The following is a 27,798-nucleotide window of genomic DNA, read 5'->3' on the forward strand; positions in this document are numbered from 1 at the left end:
TTTTGTTAGTTTTTTTATTTATTCATTTTGTTTGTTCTACTTTACATTTTAAATTACCGGAAAATACCTATGCCATTTATATAAAACAACAAACAAGAAATTCCGAGAAAACATATTGTTAAACGGGACTTTTATTGTGAAAAATATGCCTCAAGTTTGGTCGTCAATGGACTACAAGTGTCGTAAAATGGTTGTCTGTTATTTACGTTTTTGTAAAGTCTGGTGTTTTCCTGTGTCAGTTGTTTGAGAGTGAAGATGGTCACAGTTAGCGGATTAAATCGTAAAAAGCTGGTGTATACTCCCGTGTTAGGGTAGTGTGAAGAGTAAAACAGTGTTGTAAGACAGTGAAGGTGAAGCGGCGGCAGACTGGATTAAACTGAGCTTTTCTTCACTCTTATCTCTGGTTATGCCGGTTTAGCTCGAGCTGATCTGCGTTAAACAGCTCAGCGAGCTCCTCAGCGCGGGTTTACAGCTGCATATTCCTGCAGAAAAGTGCATTAGCCTTATCTCCGGTTAGAGACGCTGCTGCGCAGAACCGAGCCTCCAATGTCCAAACTTCACCCAAGTTGTGTGGAGCGCTGGGAGACCGCCAGCTGGCCTGTTTAATGTGTGACCCGTGCCGCAGCTCTCAGCGCTAGACTCCAGACTCGGTTTACTGGATTTACTGTGCGTTTCTTCAGTCCAGGGTGGGGATGGACGACGACGTTCCGCTGATTTTAACATGGGACGAATCTAACAGCGGGCTGCTGGGGGACGAGGCCTCGGAGCGTCCCGAGGAGAGTGAGTATCTGACATTCATTACACTGTCACACTGACATGTCCTTAACTACACACACAGTAACTCTCACCAGCCTCACACACTGTCTCTCAGAACAGGACGAATTATAATACATTCAGCCGAGGGCTTCTCCATAAGGGTTTGGAGAAGATGAGCAAATTTGTACGAAAATGTATAATCTGTGCACTCAGTGCTTGCATAAAACCATTCTTTTCTTAAAGAATACATGTTCGTGTATATATGTATATATGACATATATTTCTTTTTCAATTTTGGACAACACTGGTAACACCTCCATTTATCAAATATCACTTATTGTTGCAGTTTAGGGCATTTTGTTTTCTGTCTGGGACATTTTCTCCTCTTTCTCTCTTTTTTCCTTGCAAAAGAATTGTAGTTATGTAAAGCAGTGTTTTGTGTCCACAAATGGATGATCACAAGCCATCAAACCAGGTTGAATCAAGCTGAAACAATGCATCGCAGGGCAGACAGACAGACAGACACATGAACACATTCACTCACACCTAGGGGGCAATTTCAGCCAATACTCAATTGGCCCGAACATGCCCGTCTTTGGACTGTGGGAGGAAACTCCATACAGAAGGTGTAAACTCCATACAGAAAGACCCGGGCCACCCCAGGCCGTCTTGCTGTGAGGAGACAGCGCTACCCACTGGTTATTAAATAATCTGGTTATTAAATATCACTAATCCTTTCAATCACTTCCATGGCAACAAGTGTATAAAACAAAGCACCAAGGCATGCAGACTGCTTCTACAAACGTTAGTAAAAAAGAATGGTTCGCTCTCAGGATGCCTCCTGTAAAACTGTCCAAAGGTGAAATATCCTCACTGCTAAATATTTCACAGTCAGTAGAAGGGACTGGAAAGGAACAGTGAAAGGAATAGTGCACAGAGGTCACCAAATTACATCTCTACCGGCATTCAAACTTTTGATTAGCTCAAGAAAAGTAGAGTGTAGAGAGCTTCATGAAACGTTTCCATGGCCGAAAAGCTTTATTTAAGCCTTACATCACCACACACACACACACACACAAACACACACACACATATACATATACATATACAAAATGATTGATTAGGGCATGACATAAACATATTCGTGCACCATGCCTTCTCCCTGTCTGCTGTTTTTACAGTCTGCTGTTTTTACTGTCTGAAACTCATGAAATGCTCACTTCATAATTTGTTGCTAATTTGTTCTCGCTAAGCAGACAGTGCACTGATGCAGGGTTATGTGTTAAAATCAAAAGGGAACTATTTGTCCTGACCTTGCAAAGATATCTAGAGCTCACTGCTAGATATGAGCATTAAACTAAACTAATTAAACAAAAGTGTTCTTATTGTCTGTTAGCATTTACATTCAATAAAATAGAAGGTTCAAATATGCCTGAATGCATTGTTTTGCTTTAGGATCCTGTCTGTGTGGGCAGCATTTCTTAAATTTTAGACATGGACTTTTAAAAAAGTTTACCAACTTTTTATTTTTAAAAATAGTTATAATGTTATAATGTCTTCCTGTCACTGTGATACCACAGTGTGATTTAAGTGATTTGTTTGTAATTTTTGTTTAAATATGTGCGCAGTAGTATTGTGTATTTTTTGTTAATTCTTAGGTTAAACCTATTTTGTTACATTATTATTAATATTTTATACAAAATCAAAATTTAGATTGTTTTACTGTTTTCAGAATAGACAAAAGTTTACAGATTTGTTTCTACATAATGTTTGGAACTAAAAAATAGTTTTTTAAAAAGCTTTTAAAGTACTTGGAATTTACAACATAAATATGTTTATAAGCTGCACAGTACAAATGCATAACCATACAACAAAAAACTAGTAAAAAGACTAAACAACTAAAAAAGGGTGGGGAAAAAAAGGTGTGAGTCAACTTAATCAAAAACAATTTCCTTAACAAGGGCCAAATATCTTCGCTACCCATTAACTTCCCATCATCCAATCATGCATCCAGTCTTGGATATTAGGAACAAAACCCAAATTATTAAAACATATGAGTTAAGAATTAAGAACCTTTCTCATTCTGGAATTGCAGGTATGTCCAGCTATTTTACATAAGATAAAAATGGAGTCCACATTGCCTAAATTGTCTTGTAGACGCTTTAAGTGAGTGATTTGATTTTTTCTGATCCTATGCACTTTAAGACTGTTTCAAACCAAAGATTATGAGAAGCGGGTACAGAGGATTTCGCAACTATATAAAACTTTACGTTTTATTCAGTTGAAGTAGTATATTGCTTAAAATAATAAAATATTTATTTTGTTTTTTCATATCGCAAAAAATACCCTAAAATATTGTCTTGTTATTTTAAGGCCATATTGCCCACCCCCTATTGCTAAGTAAATTATCGACTCTTTAACAATCTAGAGGAACCCTGAAAAATCTTTCAGTGGATCTGAGAAGATGGGCAAATTAAATGACTGTCGCTTTAAGAGAAAAAGTTTCCTGACAGTAGAAGTCATGTGTTTGAGTGTCAACCGCAGCAATCTTTTGGTCTTTGTACAGATGCCCCCACACACACCCACAAACAGCAGCCCATGACTGAACATGCTGTGTCAGCATAGTGACCGATGCCACACTTGTTTGTGGCCCCCGTCCACTCCCTACCATCCTGCAAACAAGCACATACAGTGCTCCCTGGGCTGAAAGGTGAACAGAGCTGGCTGGTTATGGGATGCCCTGTGATATTTTTGTCCTGCTGTTGAACTTGAGGGCTAAAACCTAAAAGTTTTTTTTTTTTTTTAATCTCTTCATGGTGTTTCTGTGACCCACTTCATGGATGTTCTGTGGAAATTGCAGGAATTATAGGAATACACACACTTTTTTATGCTCTTACTGGCTCATGCTCCATCATTGTCTGCTTCTGGCCTCAGCAGACAGTGGGGCTTTATGTGACGGAACTGGTGGCTGTTCTATTTATGGAATAAAAGAAGAGAGTTCAGTGTCAGGAGAACTTGGACCACGTGCTTTCTTCTGCTAGCACCAACGTCGTGTTTGTGTGTTTGCTTACCATGACAACTGTGGATTGTGATGGGAGGACCAGGCTGATTTGGTGACATGTTTTTGTTGCTGTTTATTTCATGTTCGTGGACAAACATGATGAGAGAACATTCTACAAGTTCTACCTTGAGTCCAATCAGCTGACCAGGTCATATTACCAAATTTGGAGTGACCTTTCCTTACCTTGGGCATGGTTTTGGTTTGACAGGTAAAACTTTGATTGGATACATTTTTGTCTTTCTGTTCCTCAAGGATTTCTCAATTTCGCTGTGAAAGGAACACAAATCTGGGCAGCGTTCTGCTTTCATTACTCATGTTTATTACGGGTGGGACATTTTTCTGTTTACAGGCATCCTGTTTTGTTCTCACTGAAAAGAAGACCAAAACCAGCAGGTTAAACCTTCTCTTTTTTTTAGCTTGGTTTCTAATTGAAACAAAGCCCAATATGGAAAAGTTCTAGTACTAAGACAATCAGGTTTTGTTTTTTTGCTTTAGTTTTTATAGCCAGCCAATTTTAAGTGGCACAGGAAAAGAGGAAATGACACGGGAAGAAGTTTTTCCTGGCTCATCTGCGGTGAAGAGAACGTCAGCCTGAAGCAGAGTAATGCAAACACATATGACCAAGACATTCAAGAAGTTGGAGGAGCTGGAGAAGGTGACATAGATTCAAGATACCCTGTTCTGCTGTCCAGAAAGTTTCCAGATTTCTTCAGAATCACTACTACTTTTCTCACATTGTTGCATATTATTTTTGAGGGAGTGGCCAAGTTTTTTTCAGGTTCACTGGATTCTTTAAGCCTTTCCACTCTTTGTAAATAGAGTTGATTTATTTGATTGGTGTGGAAACCCCTGGACTGATGCTGTGCAGAAATGTGGGAACTGGGATGCTGTGCTCTTCGATATTGGGAAATGTATTTCTGCTGTGTTTGATTTTTTTGGGATTTTGGAAGGCTGCTTTTCTTTCAGAAGGAGGACTTTCAGCATTTACACACAGAGAAGATGCCGCCACACAGTTGACGCTTTGTGATTAACTCTTCTCGGCCACCACTCTTTTGTCTTTGACTGACTGCTGGTAACCAGTACAATCATTTACACTGGTTGTCATGGAAAGCGATGGTAACCACATTAGCATGGATGAGTGGATGCCTGAATGGCCCTTCCAGTCATCCTCTTACTACCAACCATGTGGATGTGCTGGTATGTGGTGCTGTATGTAGTGGTTAACTTCATTTATATAATAGTTTAATCAAAAGAAAGAAGTAGTTTAATTTTCATTAAATATGGCGGAATTATTTTGGGATCAATAAAATTGGAACATTTAATTACCTTCCAAAATATGTTAAGCACAATAACAATGTGTTTTAGCTCACAGTAAGTACATTTAAATAGAAATAGAAATGTATATGTTTTTTTCATTTGGACTTTGTCTTTTTTTGCCACTATGATACACATTTAGTGGCATTTTAATTATCTACACCGCTTCACAGCTAGCACACAGATGAAGTAGCCTGATAGCTCTGTACACGCTGCTCAGCACAAAAATGAGCCAAGCTGATTTTACTTATAGGTGGCAACAATCCTGTACAAAAACCTCTTTAAAAAATGTTTGATCTGACCAATGGCAAGCAGTACTAAAGGTTATTCTACATTTACTAAATGAAGATAATATCCGTAATGTCTTGTATTCGACAAGTAGTAATCACATTTAAGCCTGATTATTTTCTAATGACATAAAACAGGCAATTTTAGTGTATTATTTATCCTTAAATAATGTCATCATTTTTGTCAGGATTACAATATATTAATAATTTTACACTACTTTATTATACTAGGACATAACTATAAGTAAATAATATAATACGTATGGAACATATGAGAATAAGGTATATACATATTGGCTAATACACATTGGGCAGTATTTTTTGTAGACAGTATATTGTCCCAGAATATTATTGTTATTTTAAGACAATTAAATCCAGCTGAAATAATGATAATAGTATAATTATGCAATTAAACCCTATTACAGACAATATAATATTAATAATACTCATAGATTGGGGAAATGCATAGTCCACACTGTGTCTATTGGTCATTGCGCAAATGGCCAAAATACTAATCACTGTTATTCATGTAAAAAAACATACAAATAAACACAATAGCCAGTATCATGACTATCAGATTTTATAAGTCCTGTCCAGTTATTGTACAATAAGTTAATAATGTAATTATTGTTACAGGCCTACATACATGTTCATCGTTTCTGTTACACAAAAAACATGCACCTCCATTTATTTTGGTTTTCACTTATTGACATATTGTTAATCTGTTTTTTTTTACTTCAATTAAAATTAAAGAAGTTTTTAAATTACAAAGTTGCCATTTTGAGAAATTAGTTTTTTTTTTGTGTGATTTTTTTTTTCTCTTTTTGTGTTATAAACAGATGGTGTGGGGAACTACGATATTGCAAACAATGTCAATATTCCTGAACCCCCTGACTCTAGATCCCAGAATTCTTTGCGGCAGAGCTGGGAAATGAACTATCAGGAAGCGGCCATATATCTGCAGGTAATACCAGCTCATTACATGTGAATAAGTGTACAGTTATCATTGTGTATGTGTATGGGTATGTATGCAAGTTGTGTGTACATGTCATACATGTAATACACATGTGTATTTGTCTTCTTCTTAGGAAGGGCAGAATAATGACAAGTTTTATACCCACCCCCGGAGTCCGCGAGCACTCGGCGCGTATCTGTTTGCCCATAATCACCTGTTCTACCTGATGGAGCTGCTGACTGGAGCTCTGCTCATGCTCCTCTCGCTCTCTGAAGCCCCTGCAGTGCCCTCCCTCAGACTGGACGTCTATGTACGTACCTGTGTGTAAACAAGTGTGTAGTGTATTTTAACAGTATTTTAAAGTACTACTGGTGAATTAATAGTGTACACTGTAACAAACAAAAAGGAAAATGTACTGGCAATTAATCCATATTTATAAAAACAGATATTTTTCTGTAAATTTACCATTTACATGCAGTGCACACGTGCTGGAAATTCTATTAAAAACAGATATTAATTTCCAATTTATATAATTTTACAATCTGGCCCATTGTTTATAATATACACTACATCAGTAAATATATGGGACAATATACACCTAGAAACAAATTACCAGTCATAAAAATCTAAACAATAAATGGAAACCCTTCCAATTTCTTCAAATCTTTGTATAATTAAATAAAGTACTGGCTGCCTCATGTGAGCTCACAGCTAAGCTAGTTAGCTAGCTCACTTGCTAACTGTTTGGCAGGCTAGCTAAGTCCCACAAAACTTAACTTTGAAACATTTATTTGAAGTATCGCTTTTCATAGAATAACTGTTAAAGCAAACTACTACTGTAACATGCAATTAGGTAACCAGCTAGCTAGCTAGCTTACCCAGCTTAGCTAACTAGCTAGCTAGCTAGCTTACTGCCTAATTGCACATGTTACAGTCGAAGTACAGTAAGCTCTTACAGGCTTTCATCTTCATAATTGATGTCACAAATTTTGTAAGTTTCCACTGAGCAGTTAGCTAGCTAGCTATCTAGTTAACTGATCGGTGGATACCTACAAAACTTGTGACATTAATTATGCAGATAAAAACCTGGAAAATTTAATATTATCAATTTTCACAGCCTGTTTACAGCATACCTGAACTTTAGCTACTAGATTAATTTGTTAAATAGCTTTAACTGTTTTAGACCTTCCAAAAATTAAAATGTTTCAAGTATTTTAAGTGCACGTCCTTTAATTGTTTTGTCAATAAGTGTACTACTACTTATGATCTTGCTCTAGGTTCATGCAACTCTGGAGTTGTTGGCACTGGTGATGGTGGCCTTTGAGCTGTGTATGAAACTAAGATGGCTTGGCTTTCACACATTCATACGACACAAGAGAACTATGGTGAAGGTGTGTGTTATATAAATAATAAAAAGCTGTACATGATATTGAGTGGAATGGTCTACATGTATCTGTGCATACAAATCCTGTTCCTACTAATGTGTGTATGCGTGTGTGTGTGTGCATGTGTCAGACGTGTGTGTTGTTTATCCAGTTCATCGAGGCAATTGTGGTCCTGGTACGGCAGACGTCTCACCTGCGTGTGACTCGGGCTTTAAGGCCCATTTTCCTCGTAGACTGTCGCTACTGCGGCGCTGTGCGCAGGTACATTACTGGCAGTATGTTAAAAATATGTTTTAATATATAATGTGCCTTTTAGAGCAATTAAGGGCTGAATGTCCTTGATGTTAATGGATTTGAAGAGTGTAACTGAGGCATCTAAATGTGATTTTGTATTTATTCTAAATACTGAATTGTTAGTATTGAATTTATTGGATTGCTCATTAAGTGTTTGTTTTATTACAGAAACCTGCGTCAGATCTTCCAGTCACTCCCTCCTTTCATAGATATTCTTTTGCTACTGCTCTTCTTTATGATCATCTTCGCCATCCTTGGCTTTTGTCTGTTTTCAACAAATCCAGCAGACCATGTAAGTCTGAGGTGTCATGTTAAAAGAAATATGTATATAATATTATATAATAATGTTTCAATACACTGTTTTGTGTTGAATTCTCTACAGTATTAAAATTATTACAAGCTTTATTAAATGTATGTTGTTTTCTCTTTTTCTTTCTCTGTGCAGTATTTTAATACCCTTGAAAACAGCATTGTAAGCTTGTTTGTGTTGCTGACTACTGCAAAGTAAGTCTCCTGTCTGTCCTTTCCCTATAGGATTTCTGCTTTTTCATTAATATAAATTAACACATTTTTTTAAAGACCCATATAAAATAGGTTTCAGATTTTTTGTGAACGTTTTTATTGGACAATGAGTCTATAATAATTCTTCATTATTATTTTTTTATTTAGTGTCTCCACAAGCCTTTGATTTTACCAGAAAGATTTTTAAGGATGTAGTCCAAATATACTTTTATGTGAGCTTGGCAATTTATCCTTATGCTATATTTTATTAAATATTATGTCACTTTTGTTGTCAATAACACCTGCTTGCTTTGTTTGACAGTTTTCCTGATGTGATGATGCCGGCGTACTCACGGAATCGCTGGTCGTGTGTTTTCTTCATTGTTTATCTCTCCATTGAACTCTACTTCATTATGAACCTGGTCTGTTTGCTTTTATGTGTCAGCTTTTAAATAAGTTACTGTATCTGTAACTTATGTATTGTCGCTGTCCAAAAAAAACAAAGCTAAAATTAAAAGTTAATTAAAGGTGTTTTTCTTGTGTTCAGCTTCTAGCTGTGGTATTTGACACCTTTAACGGAGTGGAGAGGGTGAAGTTCAAATCCCTTCTTTTGCACAAGCGCTCCGCTATCGAACATGCCTTCCAGCTGCTGGTTAGCCGTCAGGTATGCGCAAAAAGAATTAGTTAAATTTCATGTCTAAACAGTTTATGTAAGTATAGTTTTCAGTTAGAATTCTCTGTGTTTTTATTTATAGAGGCCTGATGGCGTCTCACTGAAACAGTTTGATGGTTTGCTACGTTTTTATCGACCACGAATGAGTGCACGTGATCGCTTCCTCACCTTTAAAGCCCTTAACCAATCAGGAACTACCATGCTCAGGTGAGAGCACAAACTATAGCTCTTTTTTGTTTTTTTTTTACATTGTTTATTAAAAAAAAGATTGTTAGTCATTTTACACAAAAGTGAAGAAGTGAAGCATATACAGTTATACTGCGTACAGTTAATTTATATACATTACTTTTTTATTTCAGCCTCCAAGATTTTTATAAGATCTATGAGGTGATGGGCCTGAAGTGGAAGGTAATTTTTGTTAAAGATTGTTTTTATTCTTTCTAGTTGTTTGGCTTTCATTTTGTTGTTGAATCTATTTAGTGCAGTTAAACTAGATTAAGTACATTTTGTAAATGTGTTCTTAAAAGAAAAGAATTAAAAAGGTTGTCCATTTAAGTTCATCACAGGGATTATTGTAGAGACTGAAACTGAGCAGTGTAGCATTACAGTTGATTTATCCCTCACAGAGTGTAGATATATATTTTTGTTTTAAAAATAAAAAGTAAAATTGTGATTCTAAAATGACCTTGTAGCATTCACAGTATATTTATCTGGAGATTTATATAACATTTAATTATCAGGTGATATTTCAGGCCATAAAATATGCTTCATTTTTTTTTTATTTTAGTTATATCTCTGTATAAGCTATGTCTCTTTTCTCTTCTACTCTTCTCTTAACTCTAGCTTTTGTCTCTTTACTTTATTTAGCTGTTAATTTTAGAACTTCCACATTTTAGTCACAGTGTGAACTGCATTACTGCAGTTTGAAGGAGATTTTTAGCATTACATTTAGCATAATTCAGTGGTTGATATGTAGGAGTGTTGTGAAAATGGTTATAATAATAAAACATACTGTTTTTTTTTTTTTTTGCCATAACTGCAACACAAATATAGCCATACTATTTATTAACTGTTTAAAACCATTAGTTTCCTCAATGCACTACTATGTGCATTGACTTCTTATTTGTTCAGTTATGAAACATCTTTGCAGTTTTAATTGAATAGAAATTTAATTGAATTGAATTTTTAAATGTATGTAAAGTTTCTTGAGTTTTCTTTAGTTGATTTTGAGTTGTGATTTCTTTGTTTTGATTAAAGATTAGGTGGGAAAAATGAATTCTGTCTCACAACTTTTCTGCTTGTGTGATGTGGTTACATTCATGTCTATGTGGTTTTGCCTGTGTGTATGCTAGGCTCGGCGCAGCGGGGAGCATTGGTTTGATGATCTTCCTCATACAGCCTTCCTCATTTTCAAAGGTTTCATACATTTACTTTCATTTGTATCAACACTTGTAGTCATAACTAGATAATGACTGTGTTGAAAAACCTTTCTAATTTTGCTAATTTTTATAAAGAATGAAACATGACAGTTTCTGCTTTTATATATTTTATTTTACAGGGATCAATCTTGTGGTAAAATCCAAAGCTTTCCAGTATGCGATTTGTAAGTTTCTTCTAATGTAATATTTTGCATAATCTGTATATTTTCACCAGTTTCCATATGCTTTAAGCCAGACATATGGATTTTGTGCTGTGATTTTAAACCTATGATCAGAGGTTCTGATCTTCTTGAGTTTTTCATTGTTCTGTAGTTTGTAGCTAGTATAAAAGCATAAAATAGTAAGTGTGCATGAGAAAATATAAGACAAATGTAAAAGTGTTGTGACATACATCCAGTAACGTGCTGCATTGTAGTCAGGTTCTTGAGCATAATTAAGGTAATGAAAACATCTTCACTGTTAATGTGATGCACATACATTTTTGGTGAGTTGTTTTAAATCAGCACAAGGTAAAAAACAGGATTACATAAATCGTACATAAAACTACAACAAAAAAATACTTTTTTTTGTGATTATGAGACATAAACAGATATGAACTGCCTTAAAATCAAATTACACTAAATGGTAATTACATTTTTTTTAGTTTGCATAGTAACTAATTTGTCTTCTTTGTTTAGATATTGTTGTAGCTGTAAATGGAGTCTGGATCCTGGTGGAGACGAACATGTTAAATAGTAAGTGTAAAAGTGATTGTGTGTGTGAGAGAGAGAGAGAGAGAGAGAGAGAGAGAGAGAATCCACCCAAATAAAAAAGTAATCAATGTCTGAACCAGACAAGTGATTGAAAAGTGGGATTTAAAGTTGTGTGAAAATGTTTTTGCCTTAGCAATTCTGCAATAATGTTCAAATGTGGAAATGTTTTTTTTACTGCAGTTTCCATTTCACAACAGTCGCTTTGTGTTTTCTGTGTTTCGTCCAGGTGATTTCTCTTGGTCCCAACAAGTACCGTGGAACTACATGGTTTTCCTTACAAGTAGGTTTGGCTTTTGATAATTTTACTCATTCTTGTTTCTTTGCTGCTTCAAATAATCTTTAGTTAACACAGAAGACAAATTACAGAGAACAAACGTGTTTTTCCTTTATTTGAGATATGAACAGTAATTCAGAGTCAGTTTTGTTTGAAATGGTTTGCTTAGAAATTTACCCACTAGGGGCTGCAGTGACTACAACACATACAAAGGCATTACTGCCTTTACTTTCAGTCAGCTTTAATAAATAAAAGATGCTTTTTAAATATGCAGCTACTTGTCCTGTCTTGTTTTGTAGTTTATGGCGTGGAGGTTCTGTTAAAAATCACAGGCCTGGGCCCAGTCGCTTACTTCAGCTCTGGCTGGAACCTGTAAGAACACCTGTGCACTCACACACACACTCACACAATCACACAGACCATGATCTGCCCTCTAGATACTTCACCCAGACTTTAATTCATGTAACTTTCCTTTTTTTCTCTCTTTAAGGTTTGATTTCTCTGTGACTGTCTTTGCCTTTCTGGGGTTGATTGCTCTGGCCTTCCATATGGAGCCTTTCTACTTTATTGTGGTGCTGAGGCCCCTGCAGCTTCTGCGGTAAGTGTTTCGGATCAGTTTCTTTATCAAAGCATTTTGTTTCATATTAGTTAGAGTTAGTGGGGGACAATAATTGATGCTTACATGCATCCCAGTTCCCTAATTGTTAATATTTTGCATGAATACATAGAACAGACTTATAAATGAAATTACAAATGGACATAATGAAAAACATTACTGTGATATACAGTTTGGGAACCAGTGCTGCATGTTCTATAGCTCCAGTAAAACTCTCAGAGCAATTGCTTGTATGCTGGTAAGTCAGGCAGGAACCTAAACATAACCATCATTGAAATAACATAAAAAGGAAACCTTACCTGCAATCTCATCACAAACATTAGTGTTTAAAATATTTAAAACACAGTTTTAAGAACTCTGGCCCTATTCAGTAAAGTAAGAGGTAAAAAAAATAGATAAAAAAAAATCTAGCTAGCTGTAAATCATGGGTGTGAATAGATCATACTTCTTAGTGTAAATGGCAATGACAGTATTGCACAGGTGGATATAAGAATGAGTTCCACAAGATATATCCACGGCAAATCCTGGATGCAAATATTACATCTTCTATTAAAAGGCAGAAGCTGAAAAGACGGATACAGAATAGGATACAAAACATACTTCACAATCCACGATAAGACCTAAACTGAAGGCTCCCTGACATAAACATTATAGAAACCCTGTGGATAGACCTTAATCCCGGGTTGTTTTAATGCACAATTTGTTTATCTCAGAACGAGGGTAAACTGTAGCTATACCTGATAAATGATTTTACCTGCTACCCTGATATTTAATATTTGATTAGCTAGAGAGGCGTTGGATACTATTTTTTTAGCGTATATTGTTTTACATATATGTTTTGTTCTTTACAGCCTGTTTAAAATCAAACAACGTTACCGCAATGTGTTGGACACCATGTTTGAGCTGTTTCCCCGCATGGCCAGGTAGGGGAGTTGTAAAACTTATAATTAATATTTAAATAGCTTTTAACTCTTATTTAAAAAAAATGAGTAATTTTTTTTCTTTTTTTTCTCTCCTTCTTGCCTTTGTTTTGCTTTTCTTTCCCTCTCCAGTCTAGGTTTAACGCTCATTATTTTTTACTACTCTTTTGCCATTGTCGGAATGGAGTTCTTTGCTGACGTCATCTATCCCAACTGTTGCAAGTACGATCACTGTTTATTTTATTATGATATTATTATAAAACATTGCTTCCTCAAGGACTAGTTTGTGAACATTTGACCCTTCTTGCTTCTCTTTGTATTGTTTGAAATTTTTATGATAAGCACACAAGTTCCAGTGGTGCAGTGTTATCTGTAATAAAAGCTTGTTGTATGAGGGCTCCGTGCGCTCATCAGGCGGTTAATAAGGGCATAATATTCTGAGTTGACAGTGTAGTATTTACCGGCTTAGTCATGAGATTATATTGCTTTTTATTATTCTCTCATTTTAGTACAAGTACAGTTGCTGATGCATATCGGCAGATCAACGTAACCATCGGTAACCGCACGGTCCTGGAAGAGGGGTACTACTATCTCAACAACTTCAACAACATTCTCAGTAGCTTTGGTACGTTTATGCATAAATTCCTTACACAGATATTCTCCCCACTGAGAGCCTGGCATCAGCTGACTTATGCTTTTGTTTCTGTTGTTTTAGTAACCCTGTTTGAGCTTACTGTTGTGAACAACTGGTACATTACCATGGTAAGTGTGTCTAGGTGTCTTCACACATTTATCTCTGGACCTTGTACAGTACTTATTTACAGAATAAGATATATAAAATATACAATTCTTATTACGTATGGGTATGAGGTAGGTGATACCTAAAAAAGTATATTAAACTACATTTTGGGGTATTTCTGTGATAATTATATGTTTAAAAACGTATCTGGAGATGCATTAGCAATTTTATTTAGCAGTTTTTAAACACAGCAACGCTTACTCTTGAGTTTGAGTGCTATTGAGCTTACTACCTTTAATTTATGCTGAAGTTTATGCTTTTTTTCTCACTCTCTCTCTCTCTCATATACTTGTGTGGTCATGTATACACAAACACACACACACACACACACACACACACACACACACACACACACACACACACACACACACACACACAGCTGATGGCACGTTTCCTCTTTTCAAGCTGTTCAGTGTGGACTATGGAGCCACACTAGCTTTTATTTTCTCCAGAAAAAAAAAAGATATTATTATAATTCAGTTAAAAATATCTAGTCTGCCAGGTGTATATCACACTTGATTTAGTCACAGAATATTGTTGTGATTAATACAGTTATTTTTAAGGATTTGGCACCAGTAATACAAGTGTTTCTAACACGTTTTTCTTTTATTTACATTTAAATACCCATTATCAAAAATCATCATAGAATTCTGTTGTGATTAACTAGAATAATGTATTAATCGATTGACACCACTAATATTTTATTAACAGTAACTTACAAAGACTTGTAAGTTAACAGTAACTTACAAAATTGTGAATTCAAACATAAACAAACAAAAAATACCCTTAAATCAATTGTCAAATGAAAAATATTGTTGATGTTAGTATAAATAAAACATAATTTTATGTGTACCAAAGTTTAGCACATTTTCTATGTTTTTTAATATAATTTTTTCTAATCCAAGTTACATTTTGTAAACTGAATGGTTTAGAATACACTGAGAAATGCCAAATATTTAGTTTTTATATGTTAAAATTTTCCTTTTTTTGTTAGTTTTTTGCCTGTCAAAAATTTGTTAATTTCTTTAAATTCAGAACATAAATGTGCACACAACTGTTTGTATTTGTGTGGGACAAAAATATGACCCCATGTCCTGCTGCCCTCCTCTGTACACTGCTGGTATTACAATTGGGTAAACTGTGACTTTGCAGACACTCGATCCTCTAGGGTATATAACGTGTTATAAGTATGTTTAGCTTTTATTTTGATATTATTTTATAGTAGTTTATAGTTTATAGTGTTTATTTAGAACAAATCTACATAGAACCAGCAGCCTAAAAGGTCACATAAAATAAGGTCACCTCTTTCCTGCACCTAGAATCGTGTTTGGGAAAAAAATATTAATTTTGCACTTTGAAGTGAATACTGATGTCCAAATAAAATTTTATTTTTTTTACAGGAAGGTGTGACATCACAGACGACACACTGGAGCCGACTGTACTTCATGACATTCTATATTGTCACAATGGTGGGTGGTTTCTATGTTTCATTTATTTATTCATTTGTCACTTTTTCACTGATTAAGAGCAGTACTGCTGCAAATCTGAGATCCCTTGTTTGTCGTCATTGACAATATCTCTAATTGAGAATTCCCCTATTCTGTTTGGGAACTGGGAACTAAAAATGAGGCAGACCAGACCAGTCACTAATTTTGCTTCAGGTTTGTTGTTCCAGTGGTCCAGTATATATATATATACAATCGCAGAACAATCGTTTCGTGGCAGATTTGGTCAGAAGATTAGTGACGTGTGTTTCAGTGCTTACTGCACTGCCCAGTGGAGAAGTGCCGAGTGTAACAGTGTGCGTTTGTGTTTTTCTGTCCATCTGTCGCCCTCTTCTGTTGCTGGCTGGTATTGCAGTGCTTTACACAGGGGTTGATGTTGAACAGCTTTTCATATTTTATAAAATCATGTTTAAAAAAAAAAACAGGATTAAGCTCATTTTATATTAGATTTAGAATTGTTTATTCAGAATATGCAAACTATGATTTTGTTTAGATAGATTTTTATTTATATACAATATTGAAAACATGTCTGTGAGATTTTTTTTTAACTGAAAGCAATAGTTGCAAAGACTTGGGAGTTAAGAGGGAACAATATGCTCTAATTAATGGTATCAGTGTCCTGGCATGATTACCCCTATGTCTGGTAGATTTGATAGGTTTATAGGATATAATTGGTTTCTATATTTTGACAGCACTTCATAAAGGAACAAAATGATGAAAACAGTATACCGGTGTTTAAAAACACAGAATATCTCACAGCAGTTTACCTGGTTTGTGCGATATTTATGTTTCAGTTGTGTCTGATTCTGTTACAGGTTGTGATGACAATAATCGTGGCCTTCATCCTTGATGCCTTTGTCTTCCGGATGAACTACAGTCGGAAGAACAGAGAACCGTTGGATGATCCGGAAGGTTCACACAAATCTAAAACAAATTAATAAATATTTACGTTAATATATATTACATTAATATATAATTAATATATATTTACACATGTATATGTCAGTTTTTAAAAGTTTGTGTTTGTGTGTGGCCTAGATGAGAAGGGTATAGTGTTTGAAGCGGAGGTGACTCGCGTTGAAGCTTTGCAAGCATTGGAGCTTTACAAGCACACACTCGTTGGAACCAACATCAGCTCCCTACAGGAAATGTGTGTTGCCATTGAGAAGAGTGGGGTAAGAATACACACACACATTCACACACATTTACCAATTATGAGTCAAATACACAAATCAACTCTTCATTTTTATTCTTTTTTGTAAAGATTACATCTATAGTTGAATATGGAACTCAGTTTATGTTGCATGCTGGGTAATGATGTCTTCTCTTGAATATAGCACCCTAGTTTAGTGTTCCTGGGTCGAAGGTCACGGACTAAAAGTGATCTCAGCATGAAGATGTACCAAGAAGAGATTCAGGCAAGTTGTTAAACTATACATTGTATTTTACCTTGTAATACAGTATAGTGTTTCTCTCTGTAATTCATAAATATAAAATATATCAAGTGTAGAAATTAAAAATTATTAATTTGTTTATTAAAAATATGCCAATGTTTTGTGTCTTTAAGATGAATTGTTTATGTAATATTTAAATTATGAAAAAGGATCATATTTTTTAGCTATAGTAAACCCATATTTATGACACTAAATGCAGCACAAAATGCTAAAAATGCTAATAGGCTAATAGCCACTTATTTACCCTGAGAAAATTATTTACCCAAAACGTTTTTTTTTTTTGACCGGAATCCAATGCACTGTGGGCTTATGTTTTTGTTTTTTGTGGTTTTTAAAGGCTTGTGAATTGTTGTCTGTTTGCAGGAATGGTACGAAGAATATTCCAGAACCAATCTACCTCAACTTGACAGTTCGCTTCACAGAGACCTTGACAGCCCTGATCCCTCACAGAGCGTCAACTAACACACCACAGTAACACATGCTGCACTGATGCATTAGATGCTATTTACTCACACGTACTTCTAACAGTTTTTCATGGGCCTTCATTCATAAAGAAACCTTCCAGTCATGCACAAATGAAGGAGTTTGCGGTTGGTTGTCTTCCTCCACCTTTTAATGGAATGCACTGCCTAGCCGGTGGCTACAACCCCTTCCTGTATTTTCCATCTGCTTCCTGGTCACTTAATACCATGGAGAACATTCGCCAGTAGGAAGCCTTAATTGTCCCTCACAACCTTACACTTTTGCGACCAATCAGGGAAGCTTGAAGACCAGTCATGTGATTGCACTAGGGTCCAAGAACTGTTTTTGTTTTCTCATATTATCCCTTCTTCTGGAAGCACATCCGTTAACTTTTAGGGCATTCTCCTGAAGGATAACCGGACCAGCCCTAGTCGAATATGAGTCTGGATTAAAAGTGAGTGCAGCGTTTGGATTATTGTGGTGTTGTTTTTTTTTCAGTGTTAAATCACTTGGAATTTAACACATCAGTTCTTATTTATCTGAGACGTTGGATGTAGAGCACTTGTGTGTGTGCAGGACTGGGACCTGAGTTTGTTTTATTACTGTATATACACACAGAGCCAACTGTGGTGGCCTGAGGCTCGTCTGTTTTCACCATGTTAAGGCATCCACCAGATATGCTGTCTGATAATACAGAATGTTGTCACCTATGAGATTCATTCACTTCATTCAGTTTATTTTATTTTATTTTTTAAGAAACTGGTCAGGAAAAAAAATAAAAAAAATAAATATATATATATATATATATATATATATATATATATATATATATATATATATATATATATATATATATATATATATTAATTAAGAGTTTTACCCAGATATTACCCAGGATGCAGTCAGTCAGACGAGAGATGTTTGCTGCTTTTTTTAGTTTAGTACTGGAGCTACATGGCTAGCGTTGCATAGTAACATTAGAAACAAATGTTCACGCACTATAAACTCCCACAGTGCATTCATAATTTATATTAAACAAGGTTGCTCACTAGCTCACATTATGAGTCTCATTACTGAGTAACTAAAGACTGCCTTTCAGTATGTCTTTATAAATTAAATAGTCTGATCCTTATCTTACTTAAACTTCAGCTTTATTCACTGTTAAGATACTTTAGCTAGCATACTTGCTATCCAAACTTACTTTCCATCCAAACATGATGGTAAATTAGTGTGTTCTCAGTGAAACATTTATGATAATGATTTAAAATTACTATTAACTTCTGTTGTTGTTTGTTAGCAACATTAGCCTCATAGTTCCAGTGCTACACTAAAGGAGCAAAGTGTATACTTCAAAGACTTGATCTATTAAATCTGGCTTGAGTGGACAACTGTGCAAATTTTGTTAATTTATTATTTTCTAGAAGAAACATTTTGGCCAAAATAAGCTTTGTTACAAATCTGTATACTTAAATACTAACAATGACTGGAAGGGAGTGTAGTTAGCATATTATGATAACTTTTCCCCTCAAACCCAGGTTTTTTTCGATACAGCACTGCATTTCCATCCGTCTGATCTTTCATCAGTTTTATGCTTTTACTTTTAATGGTTAAATGAATATGCCGAACATGCAGCCATGCTAATGAGAATGTATGCTGTGATTCTTGTTCATGGCAGCTGAATAAATGTATTCTAAACTCATTTAGCTTCAGGTTTGTGGTGAAAGGTCAATCCTGAGGTTAGGATTTGGGTACGGAATCAGCATTCAGGAAATTCTTCCGGCAAGGGTATGTGATGTGGAGTCTGGCAATATTGTGAATACAGATTTGTTTTGGCCTGTGATAAGCTGCAGTATTTTTTACACCCTTTCTCTTTCACTCTATTATTCAGTATTACATTCTAGCATCAGGTAAATACTATATAAATATTCTCATATTTGCGAAAAAGACTTGCTTACTAGTAGTATCTTATAACTTATAATAGCTGAAAGAAGGAAAGCTGATTGGGGAGGTCTTTCTCTCGCCTCCTGTGGGTCAGTGTTAGGTTTGACAGAGGAGATGTTCATTGTTATCCTTGCTGCACTTTTGCCATTTGATTTCTGTATTTAATCTGAGGTGCAAGACGTGCAGTGCTGATGCTCTTGAACATACTGCAACACTAAGCTTTTGTAAATGGCAGTACTAAAACCCCCAACTCCACCTCACTGTTTAATCACAAAACCAAGGTTTTCCACACGTCCCCTGTCAAAATGAAACCATTATACTTTTCTATGCTTGTTCTTTTGTACATGTATGATAATGTATTGAATCTATTAAATGATTCATTTTAATGAAGCATGGTGTCCAGGTCCTTTTGTTTGTCTTACAAAGTTCAAATAGACAGTAGTAATATTTTAATTATACATTTTAGTCTTAGAAACTCCAATTATTATGTACTATTCTTTTGTTATGGTGGCCTAAAGGGTATGTTGATGTACTAAGACCTGTCAGAATAATATGAGAGCAGGTATTACTTGGGTGGTGAGTGATTCTCATCACTGCATTTACACTAGCATGGCTGGTACGAGTGGATCAGATACAACAGTGCTGCTGGCGTATTTAGACAATGTTTTCTCTTACTGGCCAACACACACTAATGCACCACTACCACCATGCCAGTGCACTCACTGCAGTGCTGAAAATGACCCACTACCCAAATAATAGCTGCTCTAAAAGAGCTGTACCTACTTGGCAAAGGAGAACTTGGCAGTGTTTGCAGGCTTTTAAAATAGGAGGAACTGCTGCCTGTTAATAACCCACACTAATGGGTTAATTGTTCTGAAACACAAAAAAAATAAAAGAGATTCATCAATTCGTCAAATTAGTAATAAGACTGAGACATGCCAACTAACATAAATGGTCAACATGTCCTTTTTATCCTTTCATACTCCATCTATTGCATCCATTGCAATGGACATGTCTTCTTTTTTACTTAACCTTTTCATACTCTGTTTTGCAATGGACATCTGTTGTTTTCTTCGTTTGTGTCTTCTTGCTCAGATTGAGATCTACTGTACATCAGAATAGACATATATCAGCCAATCAAACAGCAGTTTAGACCCACCCAACTGCACTGGAAAAATAAAAGTGTGCAAACTAGTGCAGTAAAGCATGGAAGCATTCCAGCTAATGAGGTAGAGTAAACACTGTTTATGAGTTTAGGGATGCTTAGGAAAGACTGTTAAATAAAAAAAAAGTTGTATATGGAATAAAAATAACAAATGAGTTAAATCATTTCACTGCAATGAACATAAAAATACAAATAATGTATTTGATTTTTCTTTATTTATTTGCTGATCCTTTTTTGAGTGGATTTTACACAGAAAAGTGCATTACTATATATTTTTCATCACTGGAGCATAAATCAGGTCTGAAGGGTTCAGTACAGGAATCCGCACAGCAGACGCTAAACACACATGGCTTAATATTGGCTAAACCAGCTTACGACAGTAATAAACTGCCAAAATAATAGAAAGGTAAAAGTCACATCCACACAGTGATTCTGAGGAGCAGTGGTCTGTCAGTAAAGAACATCCATATATTTAATTACTGTTGTAAGTAAGACACTTAAGCTCTATCCAAAAGGGATTAGTTTCTCAGGGGGACTGTGAACAATATTTCACACTTCCACTCAGTGATAAAAACTTTTGCATCTGGACTGCAATTAAAAAAACAGGAGGACCAGTGAATTTTTAGGCTTTCTCGGTCACGTGAAATCGCGTTCAGTAGCTCCTCCATTTCCACTTGCTGTTGTTTTTACGTGGACCTCCGAGGAAATGTGCACCCAAAGTGTAATTACAGTGCGTTGCAGGAGTTCAGCGAAAAACAGTAGATAATTCAGTCTGTAATTTTAAAACACATACATGGTCGTTCCGGACGGGAATAAAATCACAAAGGACCTCCATAAAAGAGAAAACTACTCCAGGACCCCCTGAGAAACTAATTCTGTCCAGATAGGGCTATACTGTAACATGTCACCTATATATACCTATTTATAACCATTATTTTGTAATACAGCAACTTTTTTTGTGAGGGATCTTTAAGAGATGTTAAATTCTTTCGACGTCTACAGTTATTTTTTTTTTTCAACCACTTTCAACAATTCAAGTATGTTTGTGTAGAATGACTGGTGTTCCACACAAAATCACTCTGAATGACCTGGTTATCATCTTATTTTAAAACATCAGTTGAACACTGTATATACGTCACATGTGAACCCCTTTAGTCAGGGTAGTAGGACAAACATTAGCAATGTCTGGTAAATTTGTTTGGAGTTTAATCATTGACATGAACTTTGATTACCAGCATTTTGTGAATGGAGTAAGACCATTTGATCATTTCCAGCTTTCTTAGCTTTCCTGACACAGTTATTACGTAACTGATTGACTAATTTAGGAAGTTTAGGAAAAAGTCATGTGTAAAGAGACATAAATAGTAGACCACTGCAGCACATTACCCAGGAAGGTAAAGTGAGTAATGTTTACGATGGAGAGAACCGATGTTCTGGTTATTGTTGTTGCTCTGATGCTGGGTCAGAACAGCCTGCAAGCTGAGGTGTCTCTGAAAACTCTGGACTGCTCCGCTGAAATGAAGGAGGTCAGAGACCTCCTGTATCAGCAGGGGACCGCCCTGGCTGAGCTCAAGGTGAAGCTGAGCTACTCGGAGAAAGAGCACACAGGTGATTATATATTACTACAGTTCATCTCTGTTTTCTTCTTATATCAAATGTGACTTTTGCTCTGTTATATTGCTCCATACATTCAGTGAGTGACAGTATGTACTGTTAAAGTACTTTCAAATTCAAGAATGTTTCACATCTACAGTAAATAAATCTCTCCTACAGCGAACATGCATGCACATTTTAAAGCATAGTATAAATAATGTGAATGTATAAAATGGCACAGTTAATGTTACATGTAATATTTTATGAAAGGCAAATACAGCATGTGCTTTAAAAATGTTGTTTTCAATTATATTCATTTTTTTAAATGCATTATTATATGCATAGTTTCAGAACATGAATCCTGTATGCATGAATTCAACAAACACATTGGATAAGCAATTCTATGGAAAACATTTTTGTAACTTGCCTATAGGAGAGAGCATGGAGGAACCTATTAAAATGTTTAATTTTACTCATAACAGCTTTGGAGAACAGAATTGCAGGACTTGAGAAACAAAAAGAGGATCTGAAAAGACAGAATGCAGGTAAGAGATCTGCTAAACACAATGGAAGATAGTAGTTGTGTGTTTTGGGCTAATCCATCTTCGGAAAACTGGTTGGGATGTGTTAATGTGAGGTAGTTCCAGTTTCTGACCTGGTTGAGAGCTTGAATAACCTGTGGAAAGAAGCTTTTCCACGCCCTCTGTCAGCATTTAAGGAGCAAAGCTGCTTTCATGGCTGTGCCAGAGAGAAGAGTCTGTTGTTGGGCTGACTGAGGCCCTTTCAAAATCTTCCTTGCATTGCTCCAGCTTCACTTGCTGTATTTGTCAGGGCCTGCTGTAGCCTGCAGGTCAGGAAGATGGGTCCAAATTATATGCCCAGCTGAAACCACTGTCCTCTAAGGAGCCTAATTGACACTGATCTCTATCCAGAGTTACTGATTTCACTGTCTATGTTTTTCAGTGTGTTTGTGGTGTTCAATGTTTCTGTGGCTTGTTAGTGCCACCTACAGGATCTGACAAGGATCATCATAAACCAATATAGAAATATATTCACGTATCCAACATCATAAATTCACATATCAGCTTCAAATATCAAACACATCTGGGCAATGCTACTTTTAAACAATAATGCTTTGACAATGGTTTTCTTTTTTACCTAGATCAAGCAAGTGTGTTGTCAGCTGTGAAGACTGAGCTGCAAAATGTGAGGAATGAGATTACAGGTAAATGCAAACCCTTTTTAAAGCTTATGGTAAAAAAAAAAACAACAAGAAAAAGTGTTCTGGGCAAATGTCTTGTGGGCACTTTGTGATCCTTTGAGATCTAATGATCTGTTGTCTTCTACAAGTATGGGCTGATGTTTTTGTTGTTTAAACTGATACAGCCACTTCCAGTGAGAAGCGTTTCTAGAAGGTAACGGCAGTTTTATGGACTGTAGTGTGGAATTCTAAACTTCATGTTTTTAGTCTGGTTGTAAGTGGCCTATAAATATGGTATCAGTATTAAATAGCACGTTACTAAAATAAGTTAAAGAAAAGAAACTACCAACGCTAATAGCAGACTTTTCTCAATTTTCAAACTACAGTACTGTAATGTGGGAATCATCATGTTATTCTTTGCTTCTATGTTGGAAATACAGGACAAACAAAGGTGGCTTTCTCAGCAGGATTACCTGTAGGACAGATGGGCCCTTTTAACACCGACACAACACTGATCTACAATAAAGTCCTGACTAATGTTGGAGGTGCCTACAACCAATATACAGGTAAAGTTATTGTTACCACCAGCCATCTGTGAGTGAAATAGTAACTGCCATAGTTGCCAGTGTCCGGCATAAGATATAAATAAAATAAAAAATAATTAATTTTCATTAAAGCTCATTTCATTTCATTTCATTTCATTTCATTAAAGTGAATTAATTCACCAGTTCTACACAAAACAATAATAATCACCTATAGACTACTGACTAGGTGAATGATGGACAGTAAATGTAAAAAGTAACTGAATACATATCCCATAATCAAATTCCAACGAGTCAAACAGCATAACATGTTGTGAGCCATGTTCTTGAAGTGCCCCACTGTTTTCTGTTGAGCTTTACCTTAATGTTAATCTTTACCTAAAATCTGAAACAATAGAAATTCTATTAGTAGATTCTACTAAAGATTTAGTAAGAACTTTTGGATTTTTATACTTTTTCATATATGTTTTTAAAGAGGCATGGTCTCAGTGTTCAGGCATGATGCATGTACACACACTCAAGTAATTAAGTCATATGATTAAAAGCCCCATCTGATCTATTTGGATTAAGAATCTGGACACACATCACACCTGCAGATATTTGTATAATTTTTTTTTAGCATATATTATTATTTAATATTTAGTTTTTTTTTTATTCCATGACTCTGATCTTAAAATTTTCCTCTCACCCAAACAGGCACTTAGAATTAGTTATTGTTATGCATGAGCTCGTAAACATGCTTAATTTGATATATTACTAAGATCATGTGTAAAATACTGCGGTGATATAGACAGAGTGGAGTAATTAAAATGGCAGTGTTACAGTAGAAATGCATATTCCATGTGTTTTATTATGTGCTTAGGTCTGATGCTATGATTGACCTATGGCATATTGGTTGTGTCATTCAAACTGAATGTTTTAGATGGTGTATGAGAGGCAGTGTTGTGCGTGAACAAGTTCAAAGAACGCGTTCATTGAACGCGCTCATTTTTTCGTGAACGTGGAACTGAACGCAACATATTTTTTAATAAAGAACTTGAACGTGAATTAGTTCACATTATGTGTCATGAACGGCAGACATCACTCTAAATGAACGTTGGCTATTTAATAACATACTGAAAAAAATAGCTAGTGGAAGTAATGGCACGGAGACAGACACTGATTCTCCTTATGAACATTTTCATCACCTGGTAAGAAACCCACAATTGCAGTGTCATGAGCAAATGTCTACAATGAGCAGTTTTAAAGAACGTATAGTGATTTCTAGCTTGTAGTGTAAAAAAAAAGTATTTATTTGAATATCTCACGAAAAAAGTAAAATGAACTGAACTTTGAACCAGTTCAGAATAAAAATTGTGAACTTTGAACGTGAACTGTTCACTTTGAGCATGTATGAATTGAACTTGAACTAGTTCAGAAAAGCTGTGAACTGGCACAACACTGGTGAGAGGATCATTTATGTGTGCAGTCTAATGCAATAGGAATGACACACTGGACTAGACATGCAAATTGTACTAATTGTATCAAAAAAGATGTTACATAGGAGCAAATACGTGGTACATACAAACCATTATCTAGGCAATAAACAGGGCTTTAAATATATATATATATCTTAAGGACACTGCATATTTATCTTATTCTTACATCCAGCATGTTTCTTGTTTGTAAACTTCTGTTTATTTAAGATAAAATTTCTCACAAAAAAGGTTCTGCTTTTCACACAAGGCCACTGAGGTCTTTAGCATAATGACTCAGTTTACAGGTCTTGTTTTTTATGATGTGTGGAGTCATCTTATGTCTTCTGTACCCACATTGTCTTGTTTCACAATTATTCCACTGGTCCGTAGTTACATTTTTATAATTGTAATAAGTAATGATGAAGCACATTAAAAATGTATCATAGTAAAAATATTAAATTCATGGAAAACATGTTGTAACGTAAAAGTGGAAGAACGACAAAAATAATACTTCAGTAAATACAGATATAGCATTTTGATACTTAAGTACAGTAGTGCATAAGTTCTACTTCATTACTATACATCTCTGCCCCTGACCGAAGGCTTTAAAAGGCCTTAAACACAGTTCCACACATTTTGTGTGCCTGTTAATTGGAAGAAAAAGCAGTAGCCCAATTGCTAATTAAAATAGTAACTGGGAAGGTGCAAACTCAGCAAGGATGTCACAACATTCTTCCAAATTATTAAATAAAAAAAGCTACCCAACTTATAATACATATAATATTTTTCGAACTATAAGGCACATTTAAAAAATCCTTTAATTTTCCCCTTAAATCGTCAGTGAGCCTTTTATGTATGAATTCTACCAGTCAGATTGTGAGAAGCAGTGAAGTCACTCTGATGAATTACAGCAACATAAGCTGCTGTAAGATAAAACTAATTTCCATCTGTATATCTTACCTTGTCCTTGTCAGACCTTAACCTGTGATGCCTGTCTGTGTCTCTATCACTGCAGGCATTTTCACGGCTCCAGTCCGAGGGGTCTACTACATCAGATTCACTGCAGCGGCGTACAACAGCAACAGCTACAACATGGGGCTGCATCTGTACAAGAACAATCAGCATCTGTTGCATTTGGGTGAATACGACAGTGACGGCAGGGCTAGACATGTCTCGTGCGGTTTAGCTCTGGAGCTTGAAGCCGGAGATACAGTCTACACCCGCCTCCTCGCAAATTACTCTCTTTATGACGATGCTCTTCTCCGCAATACCTTCAGTGGCTTCCTCCTCTTCAGCATGTAAATGCTGCAGAGGCCTATTATATTTCAGCAGCAAATGAAATGATCTTAAATCTAGTCCACATTCATTCTATTTCTCATGCTGAGATTTTTGTAAGAAATTTAATTTAGCTAATTATCTGCTAATCTTTCCACAGTGGAATGAGATTTCCGATAGATTTAAGTGACTTCAAATAGTTATAAAAATGTTAAAGTTTATTTAATGCTGTTTCACAGATTGTTGTTGTTGTTGTAACCAAGTGAACAAATCCTATGATGTTTTTTAGTTTTTAGGTACTGAATTTGCTGGTGAATAAGTGAATGCATCAACCTTTTATACAAGCCTAATATTACACAGTACAGGCCAAAAGTTTGGACACACTTTCTCATTCAATGCGTTTTCTTTATTTTCATGACTATTTACATTGTAGATTCTCACTGAAGGCATCAAAAATATGAATGAACACGTGGAGTTATACTATGTGACATACAAATTTTTAATTATCTGATATTATTTTATTAGAATATTAATATGGTTACAAAATGCAACAATCTAGCTCTCAAGCAATGTAAACTGCTACAGTATATATATATATATATATATATATATATATATATATATATATATATATATATATATATATTGGATTGTAAACTCAACTGCTACAGTATATATACTGAATTGTAAACTCAAACACAATTTGTATTAAAAAATACTTAAGGACAGACACACTCTACAGTATTAAAAAGCACATCTTTAACCTGTACATGTTTTGTACTGACATCAAATGTGCTCAGTACACATCCTTAAAATCAAAGAATTAGTGAAAAGATTTCTAGAAAGATTTCTTGTTAAAAATGTGGGTTTACCCTTATGTTTAAATGTAGTTTTATTCAATAATACTTATTAGGGATGCACCAATACCATTTTTCCTTACCGATACCGATACCAGCTTTTCTGGTATCTGCTGATACCTAGTACCGATGTCGATACCAACGGTCTTATTCTGAATAAGATATAATAAACTGATTGGCTGCTCTGCAGTTTCTGCAATCTGTTAAGATGATTGGCTGCAGCAGATAATGATTGACAAGGAGCTCCCGTTGTCGGCTTAAAATGATTCAATCGAACATGTAATGATCAAAATATGGTAAAAACTAGGATTTTTTTTAGG

General features: G+C 35.4%; 2 protein-coding genes across 3 annotated transcripts; both read left to right on the forward strand.

Annotated features, from left to right (window-relative positions):
- Positions 1-172: 172 nt before the first annotated feature.
- Positions 173-18,236, forward strand: tpcn1 (two pore segment channel 1). Of its 2 annotated transcripts, none has more exons than XM_007257525.4 (26): positions 173-780; positions 6,258-6,382; positions 6,507-6,683; positions 7,651-7,764; positions 7,889-8,019; positions 8,221-8,344; positions 8,498-8,556; positions 8,876-8,975; positions 9,101-9,217; positions 9,309-9,433; positions 9,586-9,634; positions 10,579-10,642; positions 10,785-10,829; positions 11,343-11,399; positions 11,644-11,697; positions 11,991-12,063; positions 12,182-12,289; positions 13,159-13,230; positions 13,360-13,449; positions 13,737-13,852; positions 13,943-13,989; positions 15,427-15,495; positions 16,347-16,443; positions 16,570-16,706; positions 16,869-16,949; positions 17,349-18,236. In XM_007257525.4, exons 1-26 carry the CDS (start codon positions 693-695, stop codon positions 17,445-17,447), a joined length of 2,418 nt encoding a protein of 805 aa, XP_007257587.2. In that variant the 5' UTR covers positions 173-692; the 3' UTR covers positions 17,448-18,236. The 2 variants fall into 2 exon arrangements, with proteins under 2 accessions (XP_007257587.2, XP_007257586.3); XM_007257524.4 differs by lacking the exon at positions 173-780 and adding an exon at positions 4,006-5,014.
- Positions 18,237-21,820: 3,584 nt separating this feature from the next.
- LOC103034092 (complement C1q-like protein 2) lies at positions 21,821-27,004 on the forward strand. Its single transcript, XM_007257526.4, has 5 exons — positions 21,821-22,161; positions 22,629-22,691; positions 23,309-23,371; positions 23,788-23,913; positions 26,362-27,004. The coding sequence occupies exons 1-5, from the start codon at positions 21,960-21,962 to the stop codon at positions 26,646-26,648; spliced, it is 741 nt and encodes a 246-aa protein (XP_007257588.3). The 5' UTR covers positions 21,821-21,959; the 3' UTR covers positions 26,649-27,004.
- Positions 27,005-27,798: the final 794 nt, after the last annotated feature.

Source organism: Astyanax mexicanus, chromosome 1, assembly GCF_023375975.1.
Source record: "Astyanax mexicanus isolate ESR-SI-001 chromosome 1, AstMex3_surface, whole genome shotgun sequence".
NCBI classification, from domain to species: Eukaryota; Metazoa; Chordata; class Actinopteri; order Characiformes; family Acestrorhamphidae; genus Astyanax; species Astyanax mexicanus.